The 27,716-nt window shown below is 35.7% G+C and overlaps 4 protein-coding genes across 5 annotated transcripts; all 4 read right to left on the bottom strand.

The window, feature by feature from the left end:
• Positions 1–700: 700 nt before the first annotated feature.
• On the bottom strand, positions 701–5,499 carry LOC141842247 (inositol-pentakisphosphate 2-kinase IPK1-like). Its single transcript, XM_074730463.1, has 8 exons — positions 5,163–5,499; positions 4,848–4,952; positions 4,499–4,702; positions 3,872–4,016; positions 2,890–2,930; positions 2,703–2,813; positions 1,742–2,335; positions 701–1,197 (listed from the first exon to the last, which is right to left on the bottom strand). Exons 1-8 carry the CDS (start codon positions 5,178–5,180, stop codon positions 1,045–1,047), a joined length of 1,371 nt encoding a protein of 456 aa, XP_074586564.1. The 5' UTR covers positions 5,181–5,499; the 3' UTR covers positions 701–1,044.
• Positions 5,500–6,161: 662 nt separating this feature from the next.
• LOC141839803 (putative protein phosphatase 2C 4) lies at positions 6,162–8,855 on the bottom strand. Its single transcript, XM_074727633.1, has 4 exons — positions 7,253–8,855; positions 7,043–7,156; positions 6,558–6,822; positions 6,162–6,461 (listed from the first exon to the last, which is right to left on the bottom strand). The coding sequence occupies exons 1-4, from the start codon at positions 8,702–8,704 to the stop codon at positions 6,346–6,348; spliced, it is 1,947 nt and encodes a 648-aa protein (XP_074583734.1). The 5' UTR covers positions 8,705–8,855; the 3' UTR covers positions 6,162–6,345.
• Positions 8,856–11,141: 2,286 nt separating this feature from the next.
• LOC141839622 (ribonuclease II, chloroplastic/mitochondrial) lies at positions 11,142–21,429 on the bottom strand. Its single transcript, XM_074727414.1, has 15 exons — positions 21,040–21,429; positions 18,649–18,808; positions 18,132–18,245; positions 17,981–18,058; positions 17,776–17,907; positions 16,529–16,750; positions 15,893–16,075; positions 15,745–15,807; positions 15,551–15,657; positions 15,322–15,471; positions 15,101–15,260; positions 13,206–13,601; positions 12,741–12,965; positions 11,610–11,747; positions 11,142–11,509 (listed from the first exon to the last, which is right to left on the bottom strand). The coding sequence occupies exons 1-14, from the start codon at positions 21,342–21,344 to the stop codon at positions 11,616–11,618; spliced, it is 2,427 nt and encodes an 808-aa protein (XP_074583515.1). The 5' UTR covers positions 21,345–21,429; the 3' UTR covers positions 11,142–11,509; positions 11,610–11,615.
• Positions 21,430–21,825: 396 nt separating this feature from the next.
• Positions 21,826–24,638, bottom strand: LOC141840952 (putative protein S-acyltransferase 16). 2 transcript variants are annotated; one of them, XM_074729054.1, is made up of 7 exons: positions 24,186–24,638; positions 23,034–23,126; positions 22,857–22,958; positions 22,700–22,777; positions 22,531–22,629; positions 22,369–22,464; positions 21,826–22,284 (listed from the first exon to the last, which is right to left on the bottom strand). In XM_074729054.1, exons 1-7 carry the CDS (start codon positions 24,450–24,452, stop codon positions 22,174–22,176), a joined length of 846 nt encoding a protein of 281 aa, XP_074585155.1. In that variant the 5' UTR covers positions 24,453–24,638; the 3' UTR covers positions 21,826–22,173. The 2 variants fall into 2 exon arrangements, with proteins under 2 accessions (XP_074585155.1, XP_074585157.1); XM_074729056.1 differs by lacking the exon at positions 22,857–22,958.
• Positions 24,639–27,716: the final 3,078 nt, after the last annotated feature.

Here is a 27,716-nt window from a genome sequence, read left to right as displayed (position 1 = left end):
ATAAATATGATTCATAAATCTATATATATTTATATTTAAATTTATTTAAATTTATTCATTTGACTTTATATAGTAAATAAGAATAAATAAATTCATACCATACCATACCATGACCTTATTAACAACAATCAAAGTAAGACATAATTAAGTTGGTTATGATGAAACAAATTTATTGAAATAGATAATGATCAATGATCGAATCCGAAATCAAAATTTACCCTTTCCTTTGATCAACTATAATTTTTCAATTTACCTTTTCATAAATGGTCGTGAAACCGACTGTATGAAAAATTTTTGTGAAACCAGATTGATTATTTGTTTACCATTTATTTGTGAAAATGAGAACATGTTTTATAGAAAGCTTATGCCTAAAAAATCAACTATTGATATTGCTTAGTTATTATTACAGCTAATAGAGAAATATATGGGAAATAAAGATCCACATAAGTTTTAATTGGCTCCTGAAAAATTCCCTCCACGACCATTATGATTACTACACTTGAAAAAAAAATGTTTTTCCAACTATATTTTTTTAACAAGGCAATTGTATCAAAATAATAGAATTTGTATAATAATAAGGTTACCACAACTTGGAAGTGTAACAAACAGCTCAACTGCTCAATCTGATGTCTGATAGACTCTATAATTTTCTTCTGCAACTGATAGACTCTATACTTGAATCTACATCAAGTATGGAAGATTTAAACGAAAAAATGTTCCAGCTTCAACAAAACAATAATGAAAAAGGAATATTGACCCAGAAAGACATTATGAAAGATTAAGACGTGTACAACTGAAACTGTCTTCAATTAGACCAGGAAGAAAAATCTACATCATACTCTTTCTTTTTGATAGGGTAGTCAAGATCCTGCAAATATTTGTAGACTAGATACAGCAAATTTCAGTTTCAGAAGTAACTTTTTTTTAATAAGAGCCCACGACAGTGTGCTCAGTTTATGTACAAAAGATTTTGCATTATTAGCAATTTTATTCAAGATCTGGAACTCCAAATTTCAAGCTGTGTTTGACCTCAAGTATAAAGATTCAATACTTTGCAGTTGGAGCTACATTTCCGGGGCAGCAAGCTTTTCCTTGAATCTCCTGATTCATTTTGTAAAAGTTCACTATCTTCTGGTCTAATTGGTAGTAATAAACCATCTTCTTTAGAGGTTTCAAATCCAAGTCAATATAGTAAGCCTGCAACCGAGCATAACAGGTTAGGTTGTAACAATTCAGAATATATTATGGTATTTGTTAGCAAAAGTTAAACTAATTGCCTCCAACCAAGCATAACAGGTTAGATACATAAATCTAGTGTGGGATTGAAGACTACATTACTAGTATCAATTATCAATGTAAACAGAATGATTGAGAAAAAATATTGTGCAATTACAGCACAATTAGTCCTATCCAATTCCATTGCAGCTAATGTGATATAAAGAAAAACATAAAGCACCAACAACAGGATCTTGAGTAAACAAGAATTGATTGACTGTGTGATGTTCAGCGATGTCAGTTATGATTAGAAATGTAATATTGTTTTTCCTAATAAATCTCCTCTTCCTCAATCTTCTTCCTCTCCGTTCCTCTATTTGAATTTCTCCTAATCCTCTCTATAACTATGCCTCTTGTTCTCCACAGCTATCTAAACTTGAGATGATGATCAAGTAATCTTAGGACACAGGAGAATATATAATTAGTAATGTATTTCTTAACAGCGCTAATAAATAATGTCAAGTACCTTGTAATCATAGCTTCGATTTGATGATTTGGAAAAAACAGTATCATGATTAGAGGCACTGTGTCCATCTTCTGAAGGCCTAAGGCTGATCATCAGGCTGCAATCTTTAGCAGTAGCAGCTATAAGATAGTCCCTAACAATTTTCAGGCTTTTCTCCAATGGTAGAGAATGCAAGGAGGAATATTTATGCAAAACCTCTGCCTTGCTCAAATTTTTGCAGACCGAACAAGGCTGAGAAATAATATTGTAATATAGATGAATTGCCCCTTCTATGTCAAGAATATCCATCTTTTGAGTTGCAAGAAGTCTATGTAAAATCCCAGACCTAAATAGTATCTCTGCTATTAACTCTAGAAAGCTAACTAACTGTAAGCCACTGGCGGCAATCAGATCTGCAATTGCATTTTCTGTTTTAGGAGACAGTACAGAATTACTATCTATCCCACCTCCTAATCCTCCATAGATGAGAGAGCCATTCATAAATATACGGAAATTGTTCTGAGGAGATGTAAACAAAGCAGTGATGGCCAGTAGCATTCTATCCCTTGACCCAGAGAACAGATCAAGTGGATCATATCCACTTACTTGAGAGACCTGCAAAGCAAAGAATTATGAAGAACTGAAATGTACTAACCAACAATCCAGGCAAATTTGGATGTGGAAAGAAACAATCAAGTGCAACCAATCTGAATAACAATAGCATCCATGTATATGTTATTGATGAGAGATATTGTGAAATTAAATGGGAAAATCTCTACAAGCGAGAGATAGTTATTGATATCCACTTACAATTTGCTTTGAATTTATTGAAAGTCCAAATTGCTTAGCTGTAAAAAACAAAATATTGTTGAGTGTAGTTTTGAATGATCTTCTACAGTTCTACCAACATATTTGCCAAAATGATGAGTAACTGTCATAAATAGCATCACAGGATGAATGATAAGCCTTCACAAATATGTACCTCTCCTTGATGAAGTTTTAGGAACTGATGCATTTTAAATCTTGTTACATGCTTCTTAATAGAAGTTGCTTCTGCAATGTATTCTGAAGATGGTAGGAAACCGCATTTTGGCTGAGAATCCAGAAATCATGTTGTGAAAGAAAGTTAAGAAATGAAATCAAAAAGAGATCTGATAAAAGTGAAGCACCTTTATTTCTACTGCAAAGCAGAAGTCAGATTTAGGAGCACCTGAAATTGTGCTGACAATGTCAAGATCAACAGTGCAATTCAGTATAAAGCATATGTATCAAAGAATTAACATGTTTTCATATATATATAAGAATGCAAGAAATGAAGCTTCTATATATAAACATGCAATAAGTAGGAATATATAAAAAAGAAATACAATAGAACAAAAGCAAATTAAAGAATGATAAACATTAAAAAACTACCAAAAGTTTGATAAAATGAAGATATATATTAAAGGCTAAATGTGATGTTATTGAGCAGCCATTCAAGTATGCATTTTCTAAGGAACCTCTTTCAAAGAAAGAGTTAACATATTATTGCCTGAAATCTAAAAATACTTTAAAAAATTCTTCAAGCCGGCTAATCTAAAGGATTAAAGAAAATCCTGAAGGGTGATAAGTTTGGAAGTTAGATCACAGAAAAAATGAAAAAAAAATCTAGTTAGTAGTGACATCCCCAACCAGGATCTAATGAAACCAATCTGATTTTTTCTTTTTTAAAAATAAAAAAGTTCCAAAAGATACATTGCTGAAGTTTCAACCACCATGACTGGTTAGTCTCAGAATATCTACGTGTCAACACAAACTTAGAAAAAACATAAAATTTGGTTCTTTTATTGACCATTGTTTTCCAACAATAGCATGTCCTAGTTCATTTTCTAGAACAAGTTGATGAAACACACAAGAAACAAAACATAACAATCTGACCATGTAGCAGAAAAATAGTTCTAATTTCAGTATGGCATTTGAACGATATGCTTAAAATGTACTTTTCTCCAATTGTCCACACATTTCCCTTTACTTACAGTGGATTGCCTTTAACACAATCTTGAAAAAACTGACTTCATGTTGTTGTCACTATATCATGTTTTTAATGGCATATTTCTCAATGAAAATTTGTATTAAACATCCTTTTATAGACATGTAGGAATTAGCTCTCACCACTGATAATTGAATGATCAGAAATTAGAAGTGCAGATCCACACAGCTTATCAATATTAGAGGCAGCAACACGCCATGTAGGACGCTGACTGTTAATATTCATCTCCACAGCCTCCAAGAATTCCTTAGAAACAGGGATTGGAATCTATGTATTGGAAGAAACCGAATAGCAAAAGAATGTGAGATAACTATAATTTACCAATTTTACAACTGAAAAAAAAAATAATGAGAGTAAACTCAGAAAGACTGTTTAGCTACAACTTGCAGAAAGCATTAACTGAACTGGCTCCTATAGTTGGTGCACATATGTACAAGACAACATGTTTGAGGTCCCTTTATAACCTCAATGCCCAAATCTTAGTTTTCAGTAAACAACATGAGAATAAGGTAAATACCAGAGCCTAATCCACCATTTCATGCATGCTATGCCACTATGGGATTTCACCAAAGTGAATTACATTGCTATGCAAGACACACAATAATTAAATGACATGGAACTGGAAAAGGAAAGCCTGAAACGTTTAGTGTTTAACTTTAATAGACAACAGGCAATGATGAAAACTTCATCAACCAGAGACAACCACTGGATACAAAAAGACAATGAAATGGCTTTTTAAAGAAGTGTACCCCTGGATCTATATGCTTGGAGTCCAAATAATTAGTCATGACACATTGCACAAAAGCTCTGGCAGCAGCTTCTTTCGAAGTGGACTTAACAAGTTCACCGACATCTTCCCATATTAGTCTCTCGTCTTCAGATAGGACTAAGCATCCATTTTCAGAAACGTTAATCTGTTTTGCACTTTTCTGGATACGCAATACCTTTCCTAACTGTTTAACAAAGACATGAAATTCAAATCATACCAAGTAGGCCCATGAAATTAGTGCATAAGCTTAAATAATATGCTCAAAATACTATCAACCCAGAAAATGAATGAAAGTTAATTATCAAGAAACGGATTAGTATAAGTATTACCAAAGAAGGAGAAGAACCAGAATAGCCCAGGACCAGATTGGCAGCTCCTTCTCCCTTGTAGAACCAATCCTTCGCATCACTTTCTCTTAAGATGGCATGCTCTTCCTGCATCGGAAAAATAAGTGAAGAAAGTACACAAGCCCCAGCTTTACGATCATAAAAATTTAGCAAAACAAAAGGAAGGTAACAAATTTCAAGCTTGGCGACAATTTGACCAAGAAAAAGGAAAAAGAAGAAGAAGAAGAAAACCAAAATGGCATTTTTAACACTTGAGACTTTCTGGGGCATGGATCTGCTGACTTTGTTCATTTTTACCTGCCTGTGGTGGCTCATAGCGCAACCAATCGACCTATCAGCGTTTGAGCTCGAGCTAGGAAGCAGGCAGAGGAGCAAATAGATGCTTTGGGGGGGCGAGACGCATTCCCTGTAGCACAGCACAGCAGCTAACGCGCTGCGGCGGCGGCGGCGGCGGCGGAGCAAGAGGAGGAGAAGAAGATAAAGATCGAAAGAGAAGAGAATGAAAGTATAAAGAGAACAGAATAGATACTCCAATTTGAAGGATTAGGGCACGAGAGAGAAGAGGAATAGATGCAGTTCGCCGATCGAATTTTCCACTCGCCGCAGCACAAATTAAAGAGGAGGAACATTTGTAAGAAATGAGGACGGTGGAGTTGGCGTCTAGTTAAAAAGACTCCTTGGTCAATTTACATAATTTACGCATATCAAATCAAATCAAAAGAATCAGATTTCCAAAATAATCAACTCGACCTAGAATATATTTTGATTTAGAATATTAACATTGTTAATTTATAAATGAAGCATAAAAAAACTCTGAAGATAAACCCTGGTTCCCTAATATTTATTTTTAAAAAATCTAAAATTTTTATTTTTATTTTAGATTTTTTATTAAACACTTTTTATTTAATAATATTTTTAAATATTTTAATGATTGATATGGTTGGATATTTTAAATTTTTTAATATAAAGTTATTCTACTTTACTATATAATTTTTTAATTTTGAATTTTTTTAAGTAAACTATTCAAATTTTAACTCATTAAATTTTTTAATTTCATTTAACTCTTATTGAATACTCATCGATTTTATTTTATCTTTTTATCCGTTGAATATTATATTTATAAAAACTATTTAAAAAATAATAATAATTTTGAACCATGAATTATGATTGCTTTTAAATGTTAAACTTAAGGATCAAGGTTTCTTATTAAACTGGTGGTTCTGAAACATCAAATTGATGCTTCTGAACTATGATTCTAAACCGTCGATTTCAAATCGTGATCAAGTCTAAAGCATATGATGTAAAAATCTGTTAAATCTATTGTTAACAAGCATTTAGAGATGACAAAGTTTCTCCTTGTAGATGTCGAAGCCTATACATGCTCAGTGAATTCATGAGCCTTCTCAAGCTAAATTCTACTTATTTCCCTCTTTTGTTTTTGTGTAAACCTCTTTAGTTTCTTCCTACTCTTTTCTTCTATTTACATGCAAGATCGCCATATCTGCCCTTCCAAGGAGATGATGATGATGGAGATATCGTCGTGGTACCGTCGTCTATCGCCTTGTGGGATCTCCAGCAATTCATGGAAGTCCATGCCTACAATGAATCAACATGAAACATAATCAAATGAGGCAATGACTGGCTACTGATATCTCCTCCTGAGTAAAATTTTGCTGAATCTTCAGAACCTACCGGCTTTCTTAGCTGCCCGAAAGAGGGCTTCTTCAACAAGGTGTTGAGCAGGATCGCCTTCAGGTGTCGTCGCGATGAACGCTTCGACTTGAGCCACTGCTTCTTCGTTGGTGAAGTACTGGTAAAGCCCATCGGATGAGAGTATCAAGAACCTATCGTTTGGGCTGAGCTTGTGGTGGTGGAGGAAGGGGTTGCAAGTGATGTAAGGCGAGTTACCGACGTAGTCGATTCTGAACATTTCGAGAAGGGCATTGTTCCATTTAGGCTGCAAACAGAGGCCAAACTGTAAGTATGAAAGATCTGTCTTTTTTATTCAACTTTGAGATAAAATCTCCCCTAATTCACGTTGGATTTGGCGAACTAATGTAGTTTAATTCAGAAGATATCGATAACAAGATAATCCATAGGATTTGTTGTAAGCCTTTAATGAATTCAACACGCTAGAAATGAGTGGAAAGCAAAGCAACAATGAAAGCAAGCCTTGCCTGCTTCAGAAAGCCTGCCCCAAAAGCTCTCGTCACCTTCAACGATCGCTTCACGCGATCGTTCGAGATCGCAGAAGCATCATCGGGGTGCTCCTTTCTGATCCTTTGAACCTCCTGAACAACATATTGAATTAATTGAAGGGTAGATCGCATAAATTTGCAGCAAAGAAGAAAAATTTACAGAGAAAGATTTGATTTTTGGATGAGTACCTCTTCGATTGAGGTGCTGTGATCGGAAGTAAGCTGCACGGCAGTTGAATTTCCGTGGCCTTCGTTGATCCTCTCGTGGTCGTGCCATGGCATCTGCGCCAAGACAGCGCGGCTATCTCCGACGTTCATGAGGTAGACGTCTTCACCTTTCATGAGCATGACCAGGGCGCAGGAGCCCATGAGCGCCAGCTCGGGGTTGTCGGCCAGCATCTTGTCGGCGATGTCCAAGAAGGAATCCTCTGTCTTCTTCAGCGCCCGGCGGAGCGCCTCCAGCACCAGAGAGTGATTCACCGAGATCGGTTGTTCTTTCATCGTCCGCTCGAGATCGGATCTCTCCCTCTCGCAGTCGCGCTTCCACTGGCGGCGACTCTGCTCGCACCTCTGCTCAGAGGCGGCGATCTGTTCTGTGAATGCGGAATTCGGTGAATCGGCGGCGAGAAGAAGTCGATTTTGGTTGATGAGAAGCTCCTCGCCGGGAAAGGTGTCGTCTTTGTCGTCCCAGAGTAATCCCTTAAGCTCGCGATGGATGGAGACGTAGAGGTTGGAAAGCAGGTAGTCGGTGGCGTCGGGGCCGTTGAAGCCGTCGTAGATGCCGACGAAGACCCACCCGTGCTCCTCCGAGACGACCACGTGTACGCGATCCTCCCCTGCCTTACCCTGCGCCCATTGGATGTTACCCTCGACGGAATCAGGCATGTCGGACCACTGCGCCGCCGCCTCCAGGGTTGTACTCTTCGATCCGCCGTCCGGCAAAGTGGAATCTCTGAGCCCCTCAACGAGGAACCCCTGGCCATGTGCCGCGCTGGAGATGGTTTTGGAGATCCGCTTGGTGATCTCACGCAAGAGGGAGCGCGCCGCGGCAGCACGGCGGGAGCGCCTTGGAAGACCATGGGAGACGCTACGCCGGAGGTTTCCGGAGATCGGGAAAGGCTTCTCTAGGGGACCGGAGAAGACGGAGGTGCGGGGATCGAGGGGGCCGGACATGAATCCCCTCTCGATGGGGCCAGACATGAACCCGCGGTCGGCGGCGGGAAGAAAGCCAGAGAGCTGCCCGGACAAGCGCGGGACCGGCTGGAGCGCGACGGAGGAAAAGGAGATGGAGCTCTCGAAGGCGGACGCCGCGGTGGGCGCAGCGTCCAGAAGCGCAGTAGACAGCGGGGTCGAGGCGTTGGCGCTCACCGCCGCGCCGGAGATGGATCTGAACATGGCGGTCTCCTCGGATATGCAAACCTTGGAGGAATCAACCGCGGCAGCGGCCACCGCAACAGAGCAGCGTCCAGAAGCGCCTGGAACGGCGTCGGCCGGTCGCACGTAACAGAACGAGTGCCCTAGCCCCTCGTCGCAAGGATCCCAAGTGACGGAGGCACCCCTGTGCCGGCGGCCGGCCGGCGCGCCGCCGCCGCCGCCGCCGCCGGACCAGCAGATTGCGAGCCTAGCGAGCCCGTTCCCCATCGAACCCACCTCCAAGAATCAGAGCAAGAGACGAGGAGGGAGAAGAGGAATTGCTTTGTCCTTGAGAAAAAGTAGAATTGATGGGGGCAAGGCAAAGAAGGAGGTCGTTGACTTAATGGAGTGCGCGCTTTGAAATCATGGAAGCAGGTCTCGTGATGGCGTTGACTCGTCGCCACGAGTTCCGAGAAACCAGTGTCTCTCGTCTTTTTTAAGATTAAACAAAGCGATCTCCCTGATCGAGCCAGGTCATAAATAAATCCTCTAAAATAATGGTCGGATCCATTGAATTGACGCCGTCAGCGGCCCACACGAAGATTCAATCCAGGCCGCTCATCTTATTCAGCGCCTCCGATGGAGATTCGCGCCGCCGGGTGATCGGCACGTGTCGATCTCGTCAGGCGCCGTGGGATTTCGTCCAACCCTTCCGCTCACCGCGTGAGACGACGGAACGCCCCAGCCGCGAGACACGCAACACAAATCCATCCAATGCCATCAAAACACGTCATACTTTTGCTGCTTCGTGTCTCGATGCGGACACGCGATGCCTGCATGGAGTGTGAAGGGAAGGCCTTGACTTGACTTGGGGTAAGAATTGACTTTAACTACAATATTATTAATACTAATACAAATGATAATAATATTAATATTAATAAATAATAATAATAATAATATGGTTGTGGGCGCAATATTTATTGGTGGATAATAATAAGGTTGGTTTTCTGGTAGTAGAGTCAATAAATGATGGGATTGAATCACATTGAATGGTGACTTGGTTGATAAGAGGAACAAGTATTTTACAAGCATCTTCTGCCGGTTCAAATTGATTCACTCGATTTAAATGTATATATTAACTTTCTACTATTTTAAATACCACATTTATTGTTTTTAAAGAAAAAGTTTGATACTTCCCATAATTCCATAATTATCCTCATCACAATAGTCAACACGTAAACTTTCCAATGTGATTTCATGAAACTAGCAAAATTAATTATTTTTAATTTTCATATCAAATACTACTTGTTATGCCCATTAAGTATTGGGCTGTACTTAATGTGAGATTTAAGATTTAAATAGTTGAAATTATAGTTTAGTCTAGTTTGGTAATAGAATATATTATTAACTTTTTAATATTTTATTTTGGATACAAGAAACGTGTTGCGTCAATCTAACATGGGTTAGGTTAACTTTACCAATTTGGTTACTTTTTTTAGTTTGTCAAATTGAAAAGCAAATATATTCTAGTTAAGTTCATATTTTTATTTATTTATTTATTTTTAAAACCCCATTGAAACTTCTATTTTTTAAGTTCAACCCACAACGTGCATGACATAATACTAATATCAAAAAGTCAAACATTTGACTTTATTTAAGTTTTTTTTTAAAATATATTGTAACAAAAAAATAAACAAGGCGCATCAACCCTCTAGCGCACCTAAAGTCAAACTATTTTTAATCCAAAAATCGGAAATTTTAACCTGTCTACCTCAAATTTATTTAAGTCATTTATTTAATAAAGTAAAATCAAATTGGCAAATTTGTCTAGAAGGGAGATTAAAACTTTAATGATTTTTTGTCGTTTCAAATCACTTATTATAAGGACCCATTAATTGATTTGGAGGGGGGTGAAGACTTGCATGTAAAGTTTGTTTCTTAATTAAAATTCACCAACAACTCATAATTAACCTGAGAAATTTGACAAACGTGACTTTTTTAAAAAATGAAATACAAGTAAGACAACTTCAAATGACTAGGCATAAGAAACCTTGACTTCCATAATCAATTGCATGAAATTTCAACCCCTCAATTAAGTTATGGAAATTAAATGCTTCAACTACATATGTGTATATTAACGAGGGATGAGGAAGAAGTTTGTTCAGGTCAAATAAAACGCGGTTTAATGATCTAATCTTTGAACATGCAAATTTTTTAATATTTTTTCCCTCACTTTTTTCTCGTTTATAAGTCTTTCTTTTCCTCTTTAAACATAATTCAAAATGCAAGCGCAATGTGAAACTCTAGATCAAATCTTAGATTTTAATTTGAATATGTTTTGTTATATAAAAATCTTTTGACATCATTGAATTAGGATAAAAATTACTTTTTAAAAAAGAAAATCTAATCTAATTTTTTTTTCCCATTTGCTAACTCATTTGCAACTGGGGGTGGGTGGAGATATGACACAGCAACCAACTGCCCCGATAAAATTAATGAAAAGATATTTTGTCAAGAGAAGAGAAGAAAAAAGAAACCTAATCTTATAATAAAGATCATGCAAGTTGTAAAGTCAAAATGGGATGAGTACAGTAGCCATAGAACCATCCTCCCCATTCCACTCTTTTGATTATTCAATTTTTAGTCTACCCCAATAAAAGTGTTATGATTCGTGGAAGTTATGTTTTCTTTGGTCATACCTGAAACAATATTAACTAATGGTGTTTTAGCATAGTAATTGTCAATCATGCAAGTCTGCAGTGATCGAATATAAGAGATTTTCTTAACTATATTATGTAAATTAAACAATATCAATTGTTACATCCTGGGAACTTTCTACCCATATGCTTTGAAGCATGGAGATGATGATGGCTATTAAAAAGATATTGACATTTTGTATACTCTATGAGAATGTGAGCAGCCAAAGATTATGACAAGCTTGAATCGAGGATTCGAGAGGTGAAGTCAATTGTTTAGCTCAATCTGGCTTGATTTACCTTTGTTTACCAGAGCAATGAGCCACTTTGATGATGATTGTTCGGTTGCTCGGCCAATAGTAGTTGGACAAACAATAGCTACAACATTTGGGAGTTGCTGTCGTAAGATGAACCAGTTCATAGTTAACATGAAATATGAATACAGATAAAGAATCAAGTTTTTGAAGATAAAATTTCTTGTGAATAGTTTCACTAACCAGGCATCAATCTGTGTCGTCAATAACTTCCTTTACTGAAAGGATGTCATCACGAGGATGAGCCTCAACTATGATGACTCGCAACTCATCTCCAACCTGTTTTCCAATCGAAACATCCACGGTAGCTTGAATTCCCACCTGAAAAAGCAAATAATTTGCCATGGGATGGTAAGCATGAGGTGAGTCTACCTAAGACCCTTGCGAATTTACAGCGGCATTAAACAGAAATAGGTAAACAGAGTTATGCGATTTAAGTAAGAATCCATTATAAATTCAAAACTGTCATTGGATTTCTCTGAAAATCCTGAATTGGACTAGGTAGGTAAGGCCAGGTAGGTCAGTTGGCAAGTAGGCAAATCAGCAAGGACTTTGATGATGCCGTGTAACATCTACTTCACTTGCAAAGTTGGTGCCGGAATTAAGATCATGTTCCATTTGCTCAACTACATTCATGAGTGCTCTTAAAGCACCGGAGGATTAGGAACAGAATGTTTTTTTCTAATGGGGAAGGTTTCACTAGTAACTTCAAGTTCTGTACCTCCTTTTTTGTCATAGCAAAGGTTGATAACCATTTGCCAGGGCTCTATCCAATCATTTTGTTCCTTATTTAATATTTTATTGTCTCAACTGTCTTGAAATAATATTTTAGCCTCAACCATTCTCCTAAAAAAATCGCATTCGTTAAGATGCCACAGAAGAAGACTTGAGTTCTCTATCACACTTACAAAGCAAAGTTGGGGCCGGAATTAAGATGATGTTCAATTTGCTCAACTACATTCCTGAGTGCTCTTAAAGCACCGGAGGATTAGGAACAGAATGTTTTTTTTTCTAATGAGGAATGTTTCACTAGTAACTTCAAGTTCTGTACCTCCTTTTTTTGTCATAGCAAAGGATGAAAACCATTTGCCAGGGTTCTATCTAAGCATCTTGTTCCTTATTTAATACTTTATTGTCTCAACTGTCTTGAAATAATATTTTAGCCTCGACCATTCTCCTAAAAAAAATCTGCATTCGTTAAGATGCCACAGAAGAAGACTTAAGTTCTCTATCACACTTGCAAATTATACAAGGGAACCTATACAAAAAGCAAGTGCACGACATGAAATTGACTATAAATAAGCACAATATTACCTCCATCAAAAGCAAGGCTGCAGTTCGATGCTTGATAAACCTGAGGATCAAAGCACAAAACCTCCTATCCCTTGGCTGTCTTCTCAGATACTCCAATAACCAATACCTTAAACTGTTATTTTGAAGTTTCTTAGCAACTCTTACATGCATGTTCACAATGCATGTCATTCCTTCCAATTCACCAGCTGAAAATGGCAAAGCTTCTCCTCTAAGAAAAGCCTTCACCTGTGCAACAAACAAAAGTAGTAAGCTAAAGTAAAATCAAAGGCCCAATTGCCAGTGTCAACATTGGATCTTCCTTCTAATTACCAATCTTGCATTCACTTTCTTGAGAAGTGAGAAACTTAAAAAAGAGTAACCATTACATCAATAGGTAAAGACTAACAAACATTTAAAGCTGAATAAAACCATCTACAGATTCTAAATTAACATTTCGCCAGCTAGAGAATGTTGCAACAAAAATACCTGATAGTGAGCTAGAAGATCGATGTATCGACGGATTGGAGATGTGAACTGTACATAACCAGGAATACCTAATAATCCATGCCGTATAGGTTTCCGATAATCCATTTCGGCAGCGCGCATAATTTTTAGGTAAGCAGCAGTTCGGGCAGGCCCTTCAGGAAGATGAGAAAATGCAGTTGCAGAAATGTTCGATTGTGGTTGCCCTCTGTATGGAAGTGGAATGTTGTTGATAGAACCAAATGTAGCAATAATCTCCCCACAAAGTATCATCATCTCTGAGACTAGTCGCATTGCAGGGCTTGACTGATCTTCAACATAGAGAGTTATAGCAGGTTCAGGATCATCAGGGTTTGCCACCTTGATGCGTGTATCTATTGTTGCTGTGTCTATTGCACCCTGTCAATTTAATAATAAAAAAATTCAGAAAGCAGGGAAGACTACACCATGTCTATTTGAGATGAAAATGTTTACTAAATGGATTGCATAACAACTGGGAGACAACAAGGACACACATTCAATTTCAGAGTGAAGATTAGAAATAAACACAGAAAAAAGTAAAGCAAATATAAGCAAGCTTACAGGGAAGACTAAGTTGAGGAGCCACTATTCAGTAAGACAATTAAGATCAAGAAAAACAAATATAACCAATATTACATGGAAGATTAAATTGATGAGCCATTATTCAGTAAGACAATTTAGATTGGGTTCCCTGGGAGATATTATATCAGAACATGATGCACCCAAGTTTTCCTAGACTGTTATTATGCCTAATCAACAAAAACATGGAGAATAAGTCGTATCAGGATTTCTAATTTACAAGATCTTGCTTTGACGATTAAGGCTGTATTTCAGATATATTGTATGTTATCATGTTCTCACATAAATTTTAGGAAAACAAATATGTTGATATGCTTTAGTTAAGTGGTCCATTTTTCCAAATTGCATTAATTCACGTCAATGCTCATGCTTCATTTGTGTGAATGCCTAAAACAGCATAGGGCATATGGCCTTATATAAGTCCAGCTTCTGCCACTTTGCGCAAAACCAACTTTCACTAAGTGGTTTGTTTTTTCCCAACTTATCTAGAATCATGGTTACTTTCACTAAATCGAAATGAAGATTGTCGTGATCAAAATCATAATCAAGGACAGTGAAGGGATCATACCAGATTGTGGGATTAACACACAATTTTTTGTTCCTACAATTTGAGATTTTTTTTTGAAAATTAATTGTAACATAATTATTATAACAAACATTTCAAGTTAATATCATAAACATATCGAATGTTAATATAGTATACATAAACAATGTAATGTAACTGTTAAGGCGTTGCAGTTTTATATAACAATACTAACTTCAATATATGACTGCCAATGACAAAAAGAAAATTTGTTTTATTCAAAAAAGGTTCTCATATAATTGAAAATTTTATGAAAAAGGTCGAGGTTCTATTAAAAAAATTCTTTTGCTCTTTTACTCAAAAAATGATTCAAGAAGTCAAAGTTGTTGTGAATGAAATCCTAACTAAAAATTGTGAGAAAGCATAAGGTTTAATTGTAGGATAGTTAGATTCCACAATCATTATTAACATGGCCCTCATACAGCTACATAAACCAAGGATTTTGGCAATTCATAGGATACAATATTAGTATAATATGTTGCAAAGAAGGTCCATTTGACTGATACACATATACTATCTCTTTCCAAGCATAACTCTTATGATAAAATTTACATGGAAACATTTCCATGTATTGTGTTTAATAAGATTATGATAACATCAAACCATGTATTGTGTTTAAATTAGATCATGATAACATCAAACAAATAGTGAAACCATCTTAAATGTCACACAAGGTAACAAGCAGGAACAATTGAAAAATAGATTAAACAGAAACCTGGCTACGACGCCACTGGAAACGGTGCAGGGCAGCTTCTGATAGAATCCGAAGTTCAGCCTCCTCTTCCAAATTCAGATGAAGTAATTCAGTAGCGCTCTCATATGTCAGCATATAGGTGGGTCTGATAATTGAGTTCTCTATAGCAAAATCTGCAATGCTGGACTTGAAAAAGTTAAAACGTGCATTTATAGAAGTTTGTATGCATGATTATAAATTACCTTCCATCCTCCCTTAATGTTACTGATACGCTGACAGTTTTGCATATTTTGCCTTGTTGCAAACTCATACCCTCCATTGCTAGCTTTTCTGGGAACATTGGATAGGTAGCAGTAGGCAAAAATATGGAAGTTCCTCTTCTTATAGCCTCCCTGCCATCGGAAAGCAAATTATCAATTTAGAAACACCACACCAAATTAGAGCACAGACAAAAATAGTACAGATGAAAACCGGTCAATTATACTACGAGGTGCGACCAAACATGCGGGATCAGCAACATGGATCCACACTTTTATCTTTCCATCTGGTAGCCTCGTAGCACTTAACGCATCATCAAGCTGCACAATCAACAAACTATTCAACATACCAATGATATTCAGCAACAGTCAAACATATTGATGGCACTTCGCGTACCTGAATCTTACCTCATCAGCATCATCCACATCAATTGCATACACTTTCAGAGATGTTAGGTCCTTCCTGTTACTCTATAGACATATAACAATATATTAAAGTCATAATAGTGATACATAACAAAATAAACATAGAAGTATATCCAGCATACACACTCACCCCATCAGGATCATCAGAACCCATTAAAAGGTTTTCAGATGCCAACAAGACTTCATCACCGTAGTCAGTCTTAATTCTGAGTTTAAGGAGATCAAGATTGACATGTACAGGGAAGTAACCAATATCTATGAGGAGGTTAATTGCAGCAGATGATGTCTTCGTTAATCCCATAGCCTTGAGTATCTATAGAAACAGTGGTGTAAATACAAGAATATGTTGAATTTATTGCACCATCGAACAAAAAAACATTTGAAATGAATAAAGGAATGAGATTAACCTAAATGATGGATATAATATTTAGCATATGCTCATCAAATAAACCAACAAGAGTAATAGCTCCAACATTCTTTTTTTATACATAAATATGTTAAGCTAATTATAAAGCCACAGTGGAATTATTTTCAGATGAGCTAGATGCCACACACTTTTATCTTAAAAAAGATGTGGCAATCAAATATTAACAAACATTCAATAGACCACTATCACAATGGTTGGAGGTATCCACACTCCTTGTGGCAGGTTGTGAATATTAACTATCATATCACAAAAGGTTGAGAGGAAACAATTGTAATCAATAACTAAAAAAGAAAAAAAAGGATAAAAGAAGGTCGACACAACCAAGCAAGCAAATATTACATTTCCAGCACTTTTCCTCTGTTCATCACTTTCGAGCATATCTAAAGCATAAGCCTCAAGACATTGAATTTTCCTTTTAACTTTATCTTCAACCATCCATGAACTTTTGGATGGTTTTGAACATGGAAGCATAGCTTTTGCAGACATCAGTAAATGCACAAACTCTTCAAGTTCCTTCTCAGAAGATTGCTTGGCAAGCTTCCTTCGTGAGAGCTCCACCACCTAACACACCATAAAAAAATATATAAAAAAAAACTTTAGCATGACAGCACAAAAAAAAAATAGAGGACCAGAAAATAAGTAAACTTGTAGTGCTCCATAGCGTTCATCACTAAAATATCCCAGCAAAACAACCATGAGCCTATAATAGAGACATTTCAACAACACATGCACCATAGTTCATCCATCCTCCTTTTAGGCTGCATCTTCTAAGATGTGCATAGAAGCATTATGCCTGATGAAGCAAAATGATTTTTCTATCATTGAAGAAAGGCCAGTAGGTCACAGTTTCACACACTGCCTGCTTGTTATGCCTTTGTGCCAGAAGACACAAGGTAAAAAATCACCCACCCATGCATGAGTGCTACTTGCAGCACTTAGTCATTAAAAAAATAATAATAATTGAGCTAAATATAATCAGTACAAGAAAAAAATAACTATTTTATATATGAGAAATTTTATAACAGTATATTGATCATGACTCACACAATAAATAGTGTCAGTCGCTAAGAAGCTAGTCATAAAGAGGATTCATCCTATATATCTAATGATGCTGAAGATCGAAGATCCAATAATGCTCCTAGCAAAGATGGAATATATAAACATAAAATTTGTGTTGTCTGAAGCTTGATTGAAAAACCTCGTAGGTTCGCATGCAAATGTATAGAAGGATTGAGCTTTTAACATTAACTGAGTTGTTTGTCTTTGACAAGCCAATCAAAAATTTAATACCACAGAAGATAAAAAGACAAAGAGAAAGATAAGTGGCAACTATTAGGAATGTTCAATAAGGGTCTTCCATTCTCCTACTGTGAGATACGAATATCATAATTAACATTTAATACAAACTGACATACAGTAGCTGCTAATTTATCCATGCTACTGATTCTAATTTACTTTATGGTGTTTGTAGTAAACCTCACATAAATGGGAGCATATTTAGTAGAAACAAACATCAAAAAATCCAAAGGCAAAATACCATTGAAATTAACTAATATAGGGCATATAAAAATGGATAAAGGAAACACCTGAACACTGGCTCGAGGTTCATATACAGAACAATAGTCTCTGTTGTCAACCACACTAAAATATACATTATCTCTTGACAACAAGAGATGAGCACAGTAGCTTTCAAGAGATTCTCTGCTTCCATATATCATCTGACAAATGTGACAAGCACCATTAACTAATGGTCAGAGTTCAAGTATATTAACCTGTTCAGTTGATAAGTACCTCTGCTAACTCCTCAGCTGTAACTGACTTTTTATTTTCTAAAAGTTCCGCCCAAGCACACTCTAGGATTGATGGATCCTGTACAAAACAACCAAGTAGTTGCAAAGAAAAATACAAAGATTATATAACTGTAAAATCTTCTAACACTCACCAAGAGATCTTGAGCTTTCTGAATAAAATCAGAAATAGTTGCATGATCAAAATCTTCAGCTCCAGGTACTATGTATGTAACTTGCTGGGGCTTTATTGAGCAAATCACGCCGTTCTACCTCTCACATTATACACCACAAACTACTCAGAAAGACGACAACAAAACTAACAAAGACAAATATGTATTAAGATAGCAATGATGTCCATAAATCATTACACCTTCCAAGGTTTATTTTTAAAAAAAAGATGCCCGCATCTAACCCTCCCCTACCCCAACCACCCAAGTTTTATAATCATCAGAATAAGTTTTTATTAATAGAAAGATGACATAGCATCATTTCACGGGAGTTGAAAATTTGCTAAGTCAGCATTCTGTTAACTTGTTACTGATTGTAGGTAAAATGGTAAGAGTTTTCAAACTTTGGGGGTGCATTTTGATGACTCAAAACTTGTTCCCCTTGTTTGGAAAAGCAGGTATAACTTTCAAGGGTGAAATTAAATTTTCCCTAAACAAAAACCTGATCATGGACCATCCAATTCTTCTTCCCATCAGGTTTTTGGACCACAGCTAACAATGTCTTTTGAGAATCCTTTCTAAATTCCAGTAGCAAGCCCTTCTGCAACATCTTCTTTTCTGATACATCATCAGATAACTCCTTATTGTGCGGAAATCCCACTCTGGAATAAAATGAAAACTATAACGAACAACTAATGAAACTAAAACACAATTAACATAAGAGAATTGTTCATAGTTCTCACAAAAATCAGTTTTAAGCTGCAGAACAATTTTTTTAGGAAGTATCAATAACTGTTATTACATTAGCCATCTCATTATAGGCACAATGAGTTTGGATGCTTTTGCACTTTTAGCAAACTGAGTGATTTAGGTAAGGTCATGGAGCTTTGGTGTATCTTGCAACACAAATACCGTTCATGTAGGGAAATATATAATATAAATAAAAGTGTACCACTACATTAAGCCAATCATGGTCATCAAGATCATGGGATTTATCAATGATTAATATTAGCTCTACGAAGGACACATCAGAACCATCATTTAGATTTTGCTAAAGTCATTCAAGCCACATGTAAGAGTTTAGAACAAGCTTATCAAAGTAAGGTACATATCCCAATCATTTGGTCAATTTTTTGAATCATGAATACTGAATCGTATCAAATCATGAATAGCAAAGTTTGGACAAAAATTATATAGGTTAAACATACTTCTACCTCACTTGAAACAGTATTTACATTCCAAAAGATGTAATAACAATTGTATCATATATTATTCATTTCATTACTTCTGTACTTATCTTAACATAGAAGATTCATTGTTTCTTTCTGTTTAAATGACTTCGGTTTATTTTCCTAATCCTATCTACTGAGTTTAACTTAATGTCTCAATATATTAGTTTTACATTCAAACAATGGGATCAAATTTCTGAAGGATTTTCTTTCTTTTTTCTTATAAACATATAAAATAGCATTTGTATCAAATCAAATTGAATCGTCGCTTTCTAATTCACACATATAATACATATCATTTTAAATCTAAACCTTTATATTGTGTGATATGCACCACGAATCATTTGATTCAAACACTCATATCTTACAATAATGGAAAAGGTTAGAACCTTGATTTAAAATACAATTATCTATGCCTGTCAAAATATAAATAGAGTCATAATTGAAGAAGTAATCGTCTAAGTGCACAAAAATTAATTTGTGTTACAGTATTTATCTAGATGACCTGTAGGATTGAAGTCAAAGTACAAACGGTATATGGAATACCTGAAGAAAGAACAAGGAGAAATTTACAACTGTCTAAAGTATTATTGATTATCCTAAAATAGCTCGATGGTAAGGCAGCATCCTTGTGTCTAATTTGTGGCTTGTCAATTCTCTTTTCAAATGCAAAAAGAGAGTAAGATATCAAGATTACAAATTTCATACTTGCTTTTCAATTGCTATATATATATATATATATATACGCAACGCACGGTGTGCGACTGTGCGTTGGCAGGATTTTTTTCCTTTTCTTGTTTTTTTTTTTGGTTTGCAGTTAAGCTATTTAGGGTTTTGTCTTTAGGGGTTGGGTTATAGTATTAAGCACAAAAAATTTTCAAAATGAAAAAAAAAAAATTATGTGCTCACAAGGTGTGCAGGGTAAGGAGTGCAGGATAACATTTTGTCAAGGTGTAAAGAGATAATAATTTGGCAAATGTTAATTATGTCACATACATTTGATTACTCTGTATTCTGCACTCTGTAGTTAATAGTCTGTAGCACTACGAGCTTCATGTAATGATTGTGTTCTCCAAGAGATGAGTGATAACTCTGTTTTGAGTTTTCAACACCACCATCCAAATAGTTATATCATTTTACTACGTCACTGTATAATAAAATGAAACAAACTGCGTTTAAAAGACTTATAGTTTATGTCACTTGTCAAATAAATAATATTTCAATGAGGCTTGTGAATATTATGTGGACCAAATTAAATATCATAAAAGAAGTCTCAAAACAGTTCCTACAAGAACATAAGTTATCGAAGGGCATTGAACTTCAGATAGCATTGGCACTGTGAAACCACAACCGTAGCCAAAAGTCCAAGTGCTTTTAACAGATTATAGTAATACATTGCATACAATGACTTTTTCAAATCCACAATCCGCAAAATGTTAATTTTATCCACTTGAATTAGCCCGCAAAGCCCAAAAGTTTCAATCATGTGATCAAGACAAACACAGGCTTGTCCTTGGTGATTTGGCAGATAAGATTGTGCCAACATAAGCAACTGATGATCAATTTGAAGTTTGCAGTTCAGCCAAAACTGAGTACCGAAAAGAGAGAGCTCCAGATGAACAAACGATTTTACATTCATTTATTAATAAAAATAGTCGAATTACTTGATGGTAGCGCGGATTCGGCGGTTGGTACGAATAACAGCCAACTCCTCCATGACGGAATCGACGAGGCTGTGCACGTAGACGCGCTCGCCCAAGGACTGCAGTAGGAATTGGCGAGTCAATTCGAACCCAGGAGGGTTCAACGAACAACCAAGTCCGACCTCGTGGATTCCGACGCGGAGCGGGGAATGGCGGCTGCTTGGGTGGAAGAAACGCAGGGAGATGAAAGACGAAATTGGAGGATACATAGCGACACGCAACAAGCCGCGACCGCTCATCGCCCTTGTCGCCATGGCCGTTCTCATCGCGTGTGTTGAGCTCCGACACAGCAAATATCTAGGGTTTCATGGTGAAGTGAGCCACTGCAACTGTGACGGGAGGGATGGAGGCGAATCCTTACTGGATTGTGAATGGTTGGAAGAGCTCGGGACAGCACTTTATCGGAGGCCCAACCAACGACCCAAACCACATCAATCTTGGCCCATTTGCATTTATTGGGCCAATCACACCCTTTTCAACAGGGACAAGTATTTATTATAGTGCAATTCCTTCTACTATTTTCTCTACTAGTTCCTGTAATATATATATATTTATTTGTTAGACGAAGTCAATTATAACTTTCCGATTTACTTCTTTATAATGACCATATAAAACTGCTAAAATGATAGATTCCACCTTTTACTGAAATTAGACTAAGCAGCCGCCCTAGAACAACTAAAGCAACATTAAATTATAATTTGCCACGTAATGATTTTAGATTTGAGATTTTTAGAAAATATGAGTACATGAAGTCCTAATAAATACAATATTTTTTACAGATTGTCTAAGGCCTAGTGAAGCAATAGCAACTGCTGATCGAGCTATCTGAAGCAGAGCTCAAAAATATTTCTACATCAAATTATACATCTTATTTTATCATACAACCAGATTACAAAATCCATGAGATTTTGCTTCCTTTCTTTATACCTATTCACATTCTTTCTCCAACAGGCAAGTTGAAAATTGGAACCACTGACGGTGACTTTAGGACTTTTGAGCTTTTTAAAAGCGATATCATGGAGCTCCATTGCCTGGAAGTATCAATTTCACAATAGAGAGAGCTTAAGTTCCCTTTTGTCTCATCGCCATCATTTCTCAAGCTGATGGCCTAGGTACTGGAATGTCAAATGCAGTTCGAAATCGAAGACCAGAACCTATGTGCTTTGATACTGGACAGCACCAACAGAAGACGTTTGGTCCCAGAACCTGGAATTGGTGAGCACAATCAATTAATGGCAAATTTATGCAGCTATCCTACAATAATAATACATATCTTATGATACTTCTTACCGAAACAAGGTTCTCAAATAAACCAATATCATAAGGATGTCGATAGACGTTGCCTACTTTTTCTGCAAGCAACATAGCCCTTACTCCTTCGTGGTACTGCAAAAGCAACAAGTTCTTAGTGGAACCATTATTCATTTTGAAGAATAATCAAATAGTTCATACCTCAATTGTAGTCTTATTATGTAGGATAAGGTAGATGTGCCAAACCAAAAGGATGCTTAACGCGACAGTTAAAGGGCACAGCAGAGCCGCGCATAGGATCTGGCAAGTTGATCAACACATCAAGCACCGTCTCTTTAGGGATTAACATCGGAGATTATAAGCAACTTACATAAGACTTATTAAAGGATTCACCATTCTGTCGTTGATCCTTTTGAAGCTCATAGCAAGCACTTGCGATGAGAAGAACCTATATTAACATTGTAAACTTTTCTGGAGAAATGATGGGGTTTATGTTCAGAAGTTAAACAAACTATACGATAGTATACCAGAGAGTGGATGCATGCAGACACACCATAGAGCACAAAAACAAAGAAAATTTTGTAGTTTTCATGCCCGACACAGTTATTTATCCATACGCAATGGTGATCCTAAGGCATCAGCGAGTAAGATCAAAAGCAAAGACTAAGTTCTGAAATCAAGATGGAGAATTTGTCCACACATACCATTCTTAGAACACATCTTTTACAAATACGACAATGATGGGCACGTGGAGGCTTAAAGTGTGAACACTTCTGGCAGTATCTCAGATCCCCACCCTAAAAGATTACAATTTCAGATTTAGAGCTCATATGAAAAGGTCCATTAGGTTCTCTTTTTTTCCCTATGAATCCCTGTCAAGCATCATTTTCTTCATTTATAATAGAAACTTATGGGCAAAAAAGTCAGTTCCTTCCAGTTAACCTAATAGTACTATTATACGCAAGACAGAATTGCCTGAAATATACCAACAGGAAGTTGGAACTTTATATCAACAAGCACATAGGAAGTGTAATACAGTCATAATGGTGAAGCTCTGGGCTACCTTAAACACTTATCATAAATTGAGAGATGAGCAATATAAGGGATCCTAATCCATCTATACATACAAATGATACAACCACCTAAAAAAATGCTTACCTTATCTCTAAAGAAATTTACATAAAACTGACGATATTGGCATTAAACAGCTAAAAATTGAAGACTCACTTTAAAGTTAACCCTAACTTAATCTTGTCTATGTTAGATAGGTGTCAAATCCTTATGAAAACATCAGATTCTCGTCTTGATAAACATGCAAAATACAGAGAATAAGTCCAATTTACGATAATCTTTGTGCAGTCAAAATGTCATATGTTGGTTACTGATTAACAAAAGAATAATGTCAGGATCAACTTTTCAATATGAAGTATCTCTCTGTATCATTGAAATTATAATGTAAAAAGAGTTTTCAGCATTGCCTACTTACAAGCTTTACATTGCATAAATAATATCCAATGATATCAAGTTTTGTTGCTAAGATATATGCAGCATTTGTATACAATGTTAGCTCAGAAGTTTGATGTATGTGAGCGAATCAAATGTTTGCAAATTAAACCTACTGCTCCATTTGAGAAAAACTAACTGTCGAACAATTTGGAACAATTTTGCACAGAATACAGGCACGGCTAGTTGAAGAAAACCCTTAAGGATAATTTACATAAAGCAGTGAGAACGAATGTCTAATGATATCCTACTGGATGATTGAACTTATTCCGATTAATGAATGACGGTTAAGGCTAAGTTGTAACTTTACGAAGAATAGTTAGCTTTAAGATTCAGGGACAGGAGATACGTACCTTCCTCTTGATCTCGTGGATGGCGGTCTCATCGTCCTCAATATCCGGGGCGAAGGCTGACGGAACGCGGCCGGGGTCCTTCAGGATGGCCATCCCGTAGGTTAACAGGGCCATGAGGGCGAGCACCGTGAGCACAGCGACATTGGCGAGCCCAGCAGCCGTGGACAGGCCCAGCCACCCGTCGATCACCACGAACACGGTGGTAAAGTAGATGTACACCACTGCCGCAAGCACGAGAACGATCGGCAACGTCACGTACCCCCTCATCCTCCTCACTTCCCGTTAGGGCTTGTTCTCCTTCAACTGCGTGCTGGATATCCGGCACCGACCCAGGTTAGAGAAAGGGCGAGCAGGCCATCAGATAAGACGGCGAAGGCGCCGGTGGCGGTACAACAACGGCGGTCTTCCGCGACGTGAGATCGACGGAGGACAATCTAGCACTAGACGCAGAGGTTTCTCGACTCTGTCTAAGCTCTTCCATGGTCTTCTTATTATTTCTAATATTTACACCTTTGCAAAAGTTTTTTTTAAGTAAATAAAACGTAAAATTCATGCCATTTTGATATTCCCTCCCCTTTTGGGAGATGTGCGATGGAAGATTTTAATTTGTAAGATATAGATGAATTAGTTACGATAGAATAGAATTGTTAAAGTTGATAAAAATCAAATTTTGATAAAATTAAGATAATATTTTCTTCTATTGTGATCAACTATAGTTTTTCTGATTTATCTTCTCACAGATGATCGTGAAATTGATCATGTGAAGTCGTTAGGTGATGGATTTAACCTTTTACCGAAGCAAAGGAAGATTTTAAAATTGGACCTCTACAGTTATTCCCGACACATACTTTACCCCGAAGGATTGCAAAAAATGGAAAATACGAAATTCATACTGACATTCTTTTCTTCAGCAACAAAAAGATAGAATTCGTCATTCTAACAGCTTCACGTAGTCGGCCCCATACTGTAGTTGACTACAACGAAAGAGAATATTACGTCGGCTTTATCAAAATTTGACCCATATCTATTTTAAAAATCTATTTCGTCAAAATCAACTTAACTATATCTCAAAAACTCATACTGACCTTCAAATTAAGAGTAATACATCTTCCAAACTATATCATACCTCACACAATAAAAGATGTCTCCTTTTATTGAATGATCTAAAATATTTCATTTTAATTTATTATTAAAAGACGTCGCCTTATTATTAAAATATTTTACTTTTCAAAATATCTTAATTTTTTATATTATTGTAATTGTTATAATTAAAATCATAGTTACACATGAATTATAAATTTATCTTATATTATAAGAATGAATTATGAATTATTATTATTATAATATAATATTAATTACAAATAAAGTATTAATTATATATATATATATATATATATATAATTAAAATATTTATTTTTTACTTTGAACATCGAAAAAAAATAGTTTAGAAAATAAAAATATGTTAACGCATAATGAGATGCCCACTCCCCTTTTACTTTGTGCCCCACTGAAATAAACCAACGCACGCATGTGATGTGACCGATCAGTCCTGAGATAATTTAAAATACTTTGTTATCTTCAAAACGAAGCAATGCAAGTGAAGTGACCAAGCAACGACAGCCTTGAACTACCAATTGGAAACTAAATGCTGAAGGTTTCATGTTCATCGCTTCCAATTAGCCTGAGAGTATACTATCAGCGTATCTAAAGAGTTCAGATCAACTCAAATAAATTATCCGAATTGACTCCGTCATTAGTGACGGAGAGGTTGGAAGAAGGCTATGAGTACTAAAATATCAATTTGTTAGGAAAAAAAGAGACTAAATCTCCAATATTTTAGAATATAGAGCAGTAGGAGAGTTTTCTTCCTTAATTTTTATTTAAATAAATAGTCAAATTTGACTTTCTGGTTGACTATTGAATTCGTGAAGTAGGTGAGCCAAAGTTGTATTTAGGATATATATTCAAAAATCATTACACTTTCTTGTCAAATCATCTACACCTCATTGGTGGTACGTGAGGTTTTCTCTTTTTTTTTTTTTTAAATAAACATGGTCAATCTTAACACTCTACTTTTTAGTTGTCTATTCTGAGTGAAGTTGGAAAATTCAACCATTCTATGTCATAAACGTGATGTATCCATGCGACCAGCCATACTGTTTGGGATAATATTTAGTTGTCATATGGATTTGGAAATTAATTTTCTATTTACAGAGAAAAATAAACTATTTTGTTTTCAAAATTATTTTGTATTTAAAACTCTTTGGGTTGTTGGTGCAGATCGAATTGTCCTTCATACGAACAATTAAAAAATATAAACTTGTTGTTTAAGAAAGTTTTAATTACTTTATTATAGAAATTTTATTCATCAGCTAACATAAGAGTAGAAAAATCGAGTGTGCTATTTAATATCAAGATAGAATATTATTTCATTGTACGATGATAGAAACTTGTGATCAAACGCTTTGGATAAATAGATATTTTAAGATGTGTTAATTTTTAATTTTATTTTATTTATAATTCATTAAATATAATAATTTATTCTATTATATTTGATACTATATACCATGCTAATTATATTCTATTTGTTCATAATTAATATTGATAGAACTTCAACATTTGGATATTACTGATAATTTATATTATATTCTGAATCCAAGTATATATATATTTAAACGTTAAACTTATGTTAGTGATTCAGTTTTTATATTTTCTTGATTAAATATTTTAACATTATGTATATTTATTTTAATATTAGCTTCATTATTTTTACATTGATTACTAAATTTTATGATTATTTGATTTAATAACTTCGTCGTATTTTATTTAATGCATAATTAGATGATTGAGTTATTTTTTTGTTGGGGACAATAATATGTTTATTTCTATCATTTTGATATGGTTTGTATCGTAGACTGATTTGTATCATGAATAGTATTTGTATCATTTGGATATTTATTATATGATTTGAATATTATTTGTATCATTTAGATATATATTGTATCGTTTGGATATTATTTAATTATATTATTTGATATGGATTGTGTATAGGATAGGTTTGTGATATGTATTGTGAATGTGATTGTATACATGATAGCTTAGTGATATGAATTATAAATACTGTGTATATAATAGATTTGTGATATGAAATATATGCTACGAGTTTTGATATATTTATATATAAATAGGATATAAAATAGAAAAAGAAGAGATTTTGGTGAAATTTTAAAAAAAATCAGCGACGGAATTAGAATTCAGTCGCTGAATCAAATTAAAATGAAAAGATTTATGATTTTTTTGATCGTTCTTTGATCGCTAAATGAGTTTAACAACCTCTTAACAAATAACGATCGAAATTTTGATCACATGTGAGTATTTTTTTCAGTGCTTATTATTGGAATAATAATTTAGTTGTCGAATAGATTTGGATATTAATTTTTGATTAAAGAGAAAATTAACCCAACTATTTTATTTTGGAAATTATGTTATATTTAAAACTCTTTGGGTTGTTGGTGAAAATATCCGCCTGTT

The sequence above is a fragment of the Curcuma longa genome, chromosome 11 (assembly GCF_044706935.1).
Source record: "Curcuma longa cultivar G26 ecotype Majalengka, Jawa Barat chromosome 11, ITB_CL_G26_1.1, whole genome shotgun sequence".
NCBI classification, from domain to species: domain Eukaryota; kingdom Viridiplantae; phylum Streptophyta; class Magnoliopsida; order Zingiberales; family Zingiberaceae; genus Curcuma; species Curcuma longa.
Note: the sequence above shows the minus strand (reverse complement) of the source record. Positions and strands in the feature narration are given on the sequence as shown.

Bases quoted from the DNA above. Each gene is read 5' to 3' on its own strand.
- LOC141839622 (XM_074727414.1), bottom strand. From the start codon at position 21,344: ATGAGAACGGCCATGGCGACAAGGGCGATGAGCGGTCGCGGCTTGTTG. The intron at 15,261-15,321 runs GTAATTTATAAT...TTTCAAGTCCAG, and splicing joins ACATTAAGGGAGGATGGAAG to CATTGCAGATTTTGCTATAG. The intron at 11,748-12,740 runs GTAATATTGTGC...TTGCTTTTTCAG, and splicing joins CAGCCTTGCTTTTGATGGAG to GTGGGAATTCAAGCTACCGT.
- LOC141839803 (XM_074727633.1), bottom strand. From the start codon at position 8,704: ATGGGGAACGGGCTCGCTAGGCTCGCAATCTGCTGGTCCGGCGGCGGC. The intron at 6,823-7,042 runs GCAAGGCTTGCT...CTCTGTTTGCAG, and splicing joins GGGCAGGCTTTCTGAAGCAG to CCTAAATGGAACAATGCCCT. The intron at 6,462-6,557 runs GTAGGTTCTGAA...GATTCATTGTAG, and splicing joins TCGGGCAGCTAAGAAAGCCG to GCATGGACTTCCATGAATTG.
- LOC141842247 (XM_074730463.1), bottom strand. The intron at 2,931-3,871 runs GTGAGAGCTAAT...GCACAATTTCAG, and splicing joins TGATCATTCAATTATCAGTG to GTGCTCCTAAATCTGACTTC. The intron at 2,814-2,889 runs GTGCTTCACTTT...CTGGATTCTCAG, and splicing joins GCTTTGCAGTAGAAATAAAG to CCAAAATGCGGTTTCCTACC.
- LOC141840952 (XM_074729054.1), bottom strand. From the start codon at position 24,452: ATGAGGGGGTACGTGACGTTGCCGATCGTTCTCGTGCTTGCGGCAGTG. The intron at 22,959-23,033 runs GTATGTGTGGAC...CTGATGCCTTAG, and splicing joins AAAGATGTGTTCTAAGAATG to GATCACCATTGCGTATGGAT. The intron at 22,285-22,368 runs GTAAGAAGTATC...CACCAATTCCAG, and splicing joins TATTTGAGAACCTTGTTTCG to GTTCTGGGACCAAACGTCTT.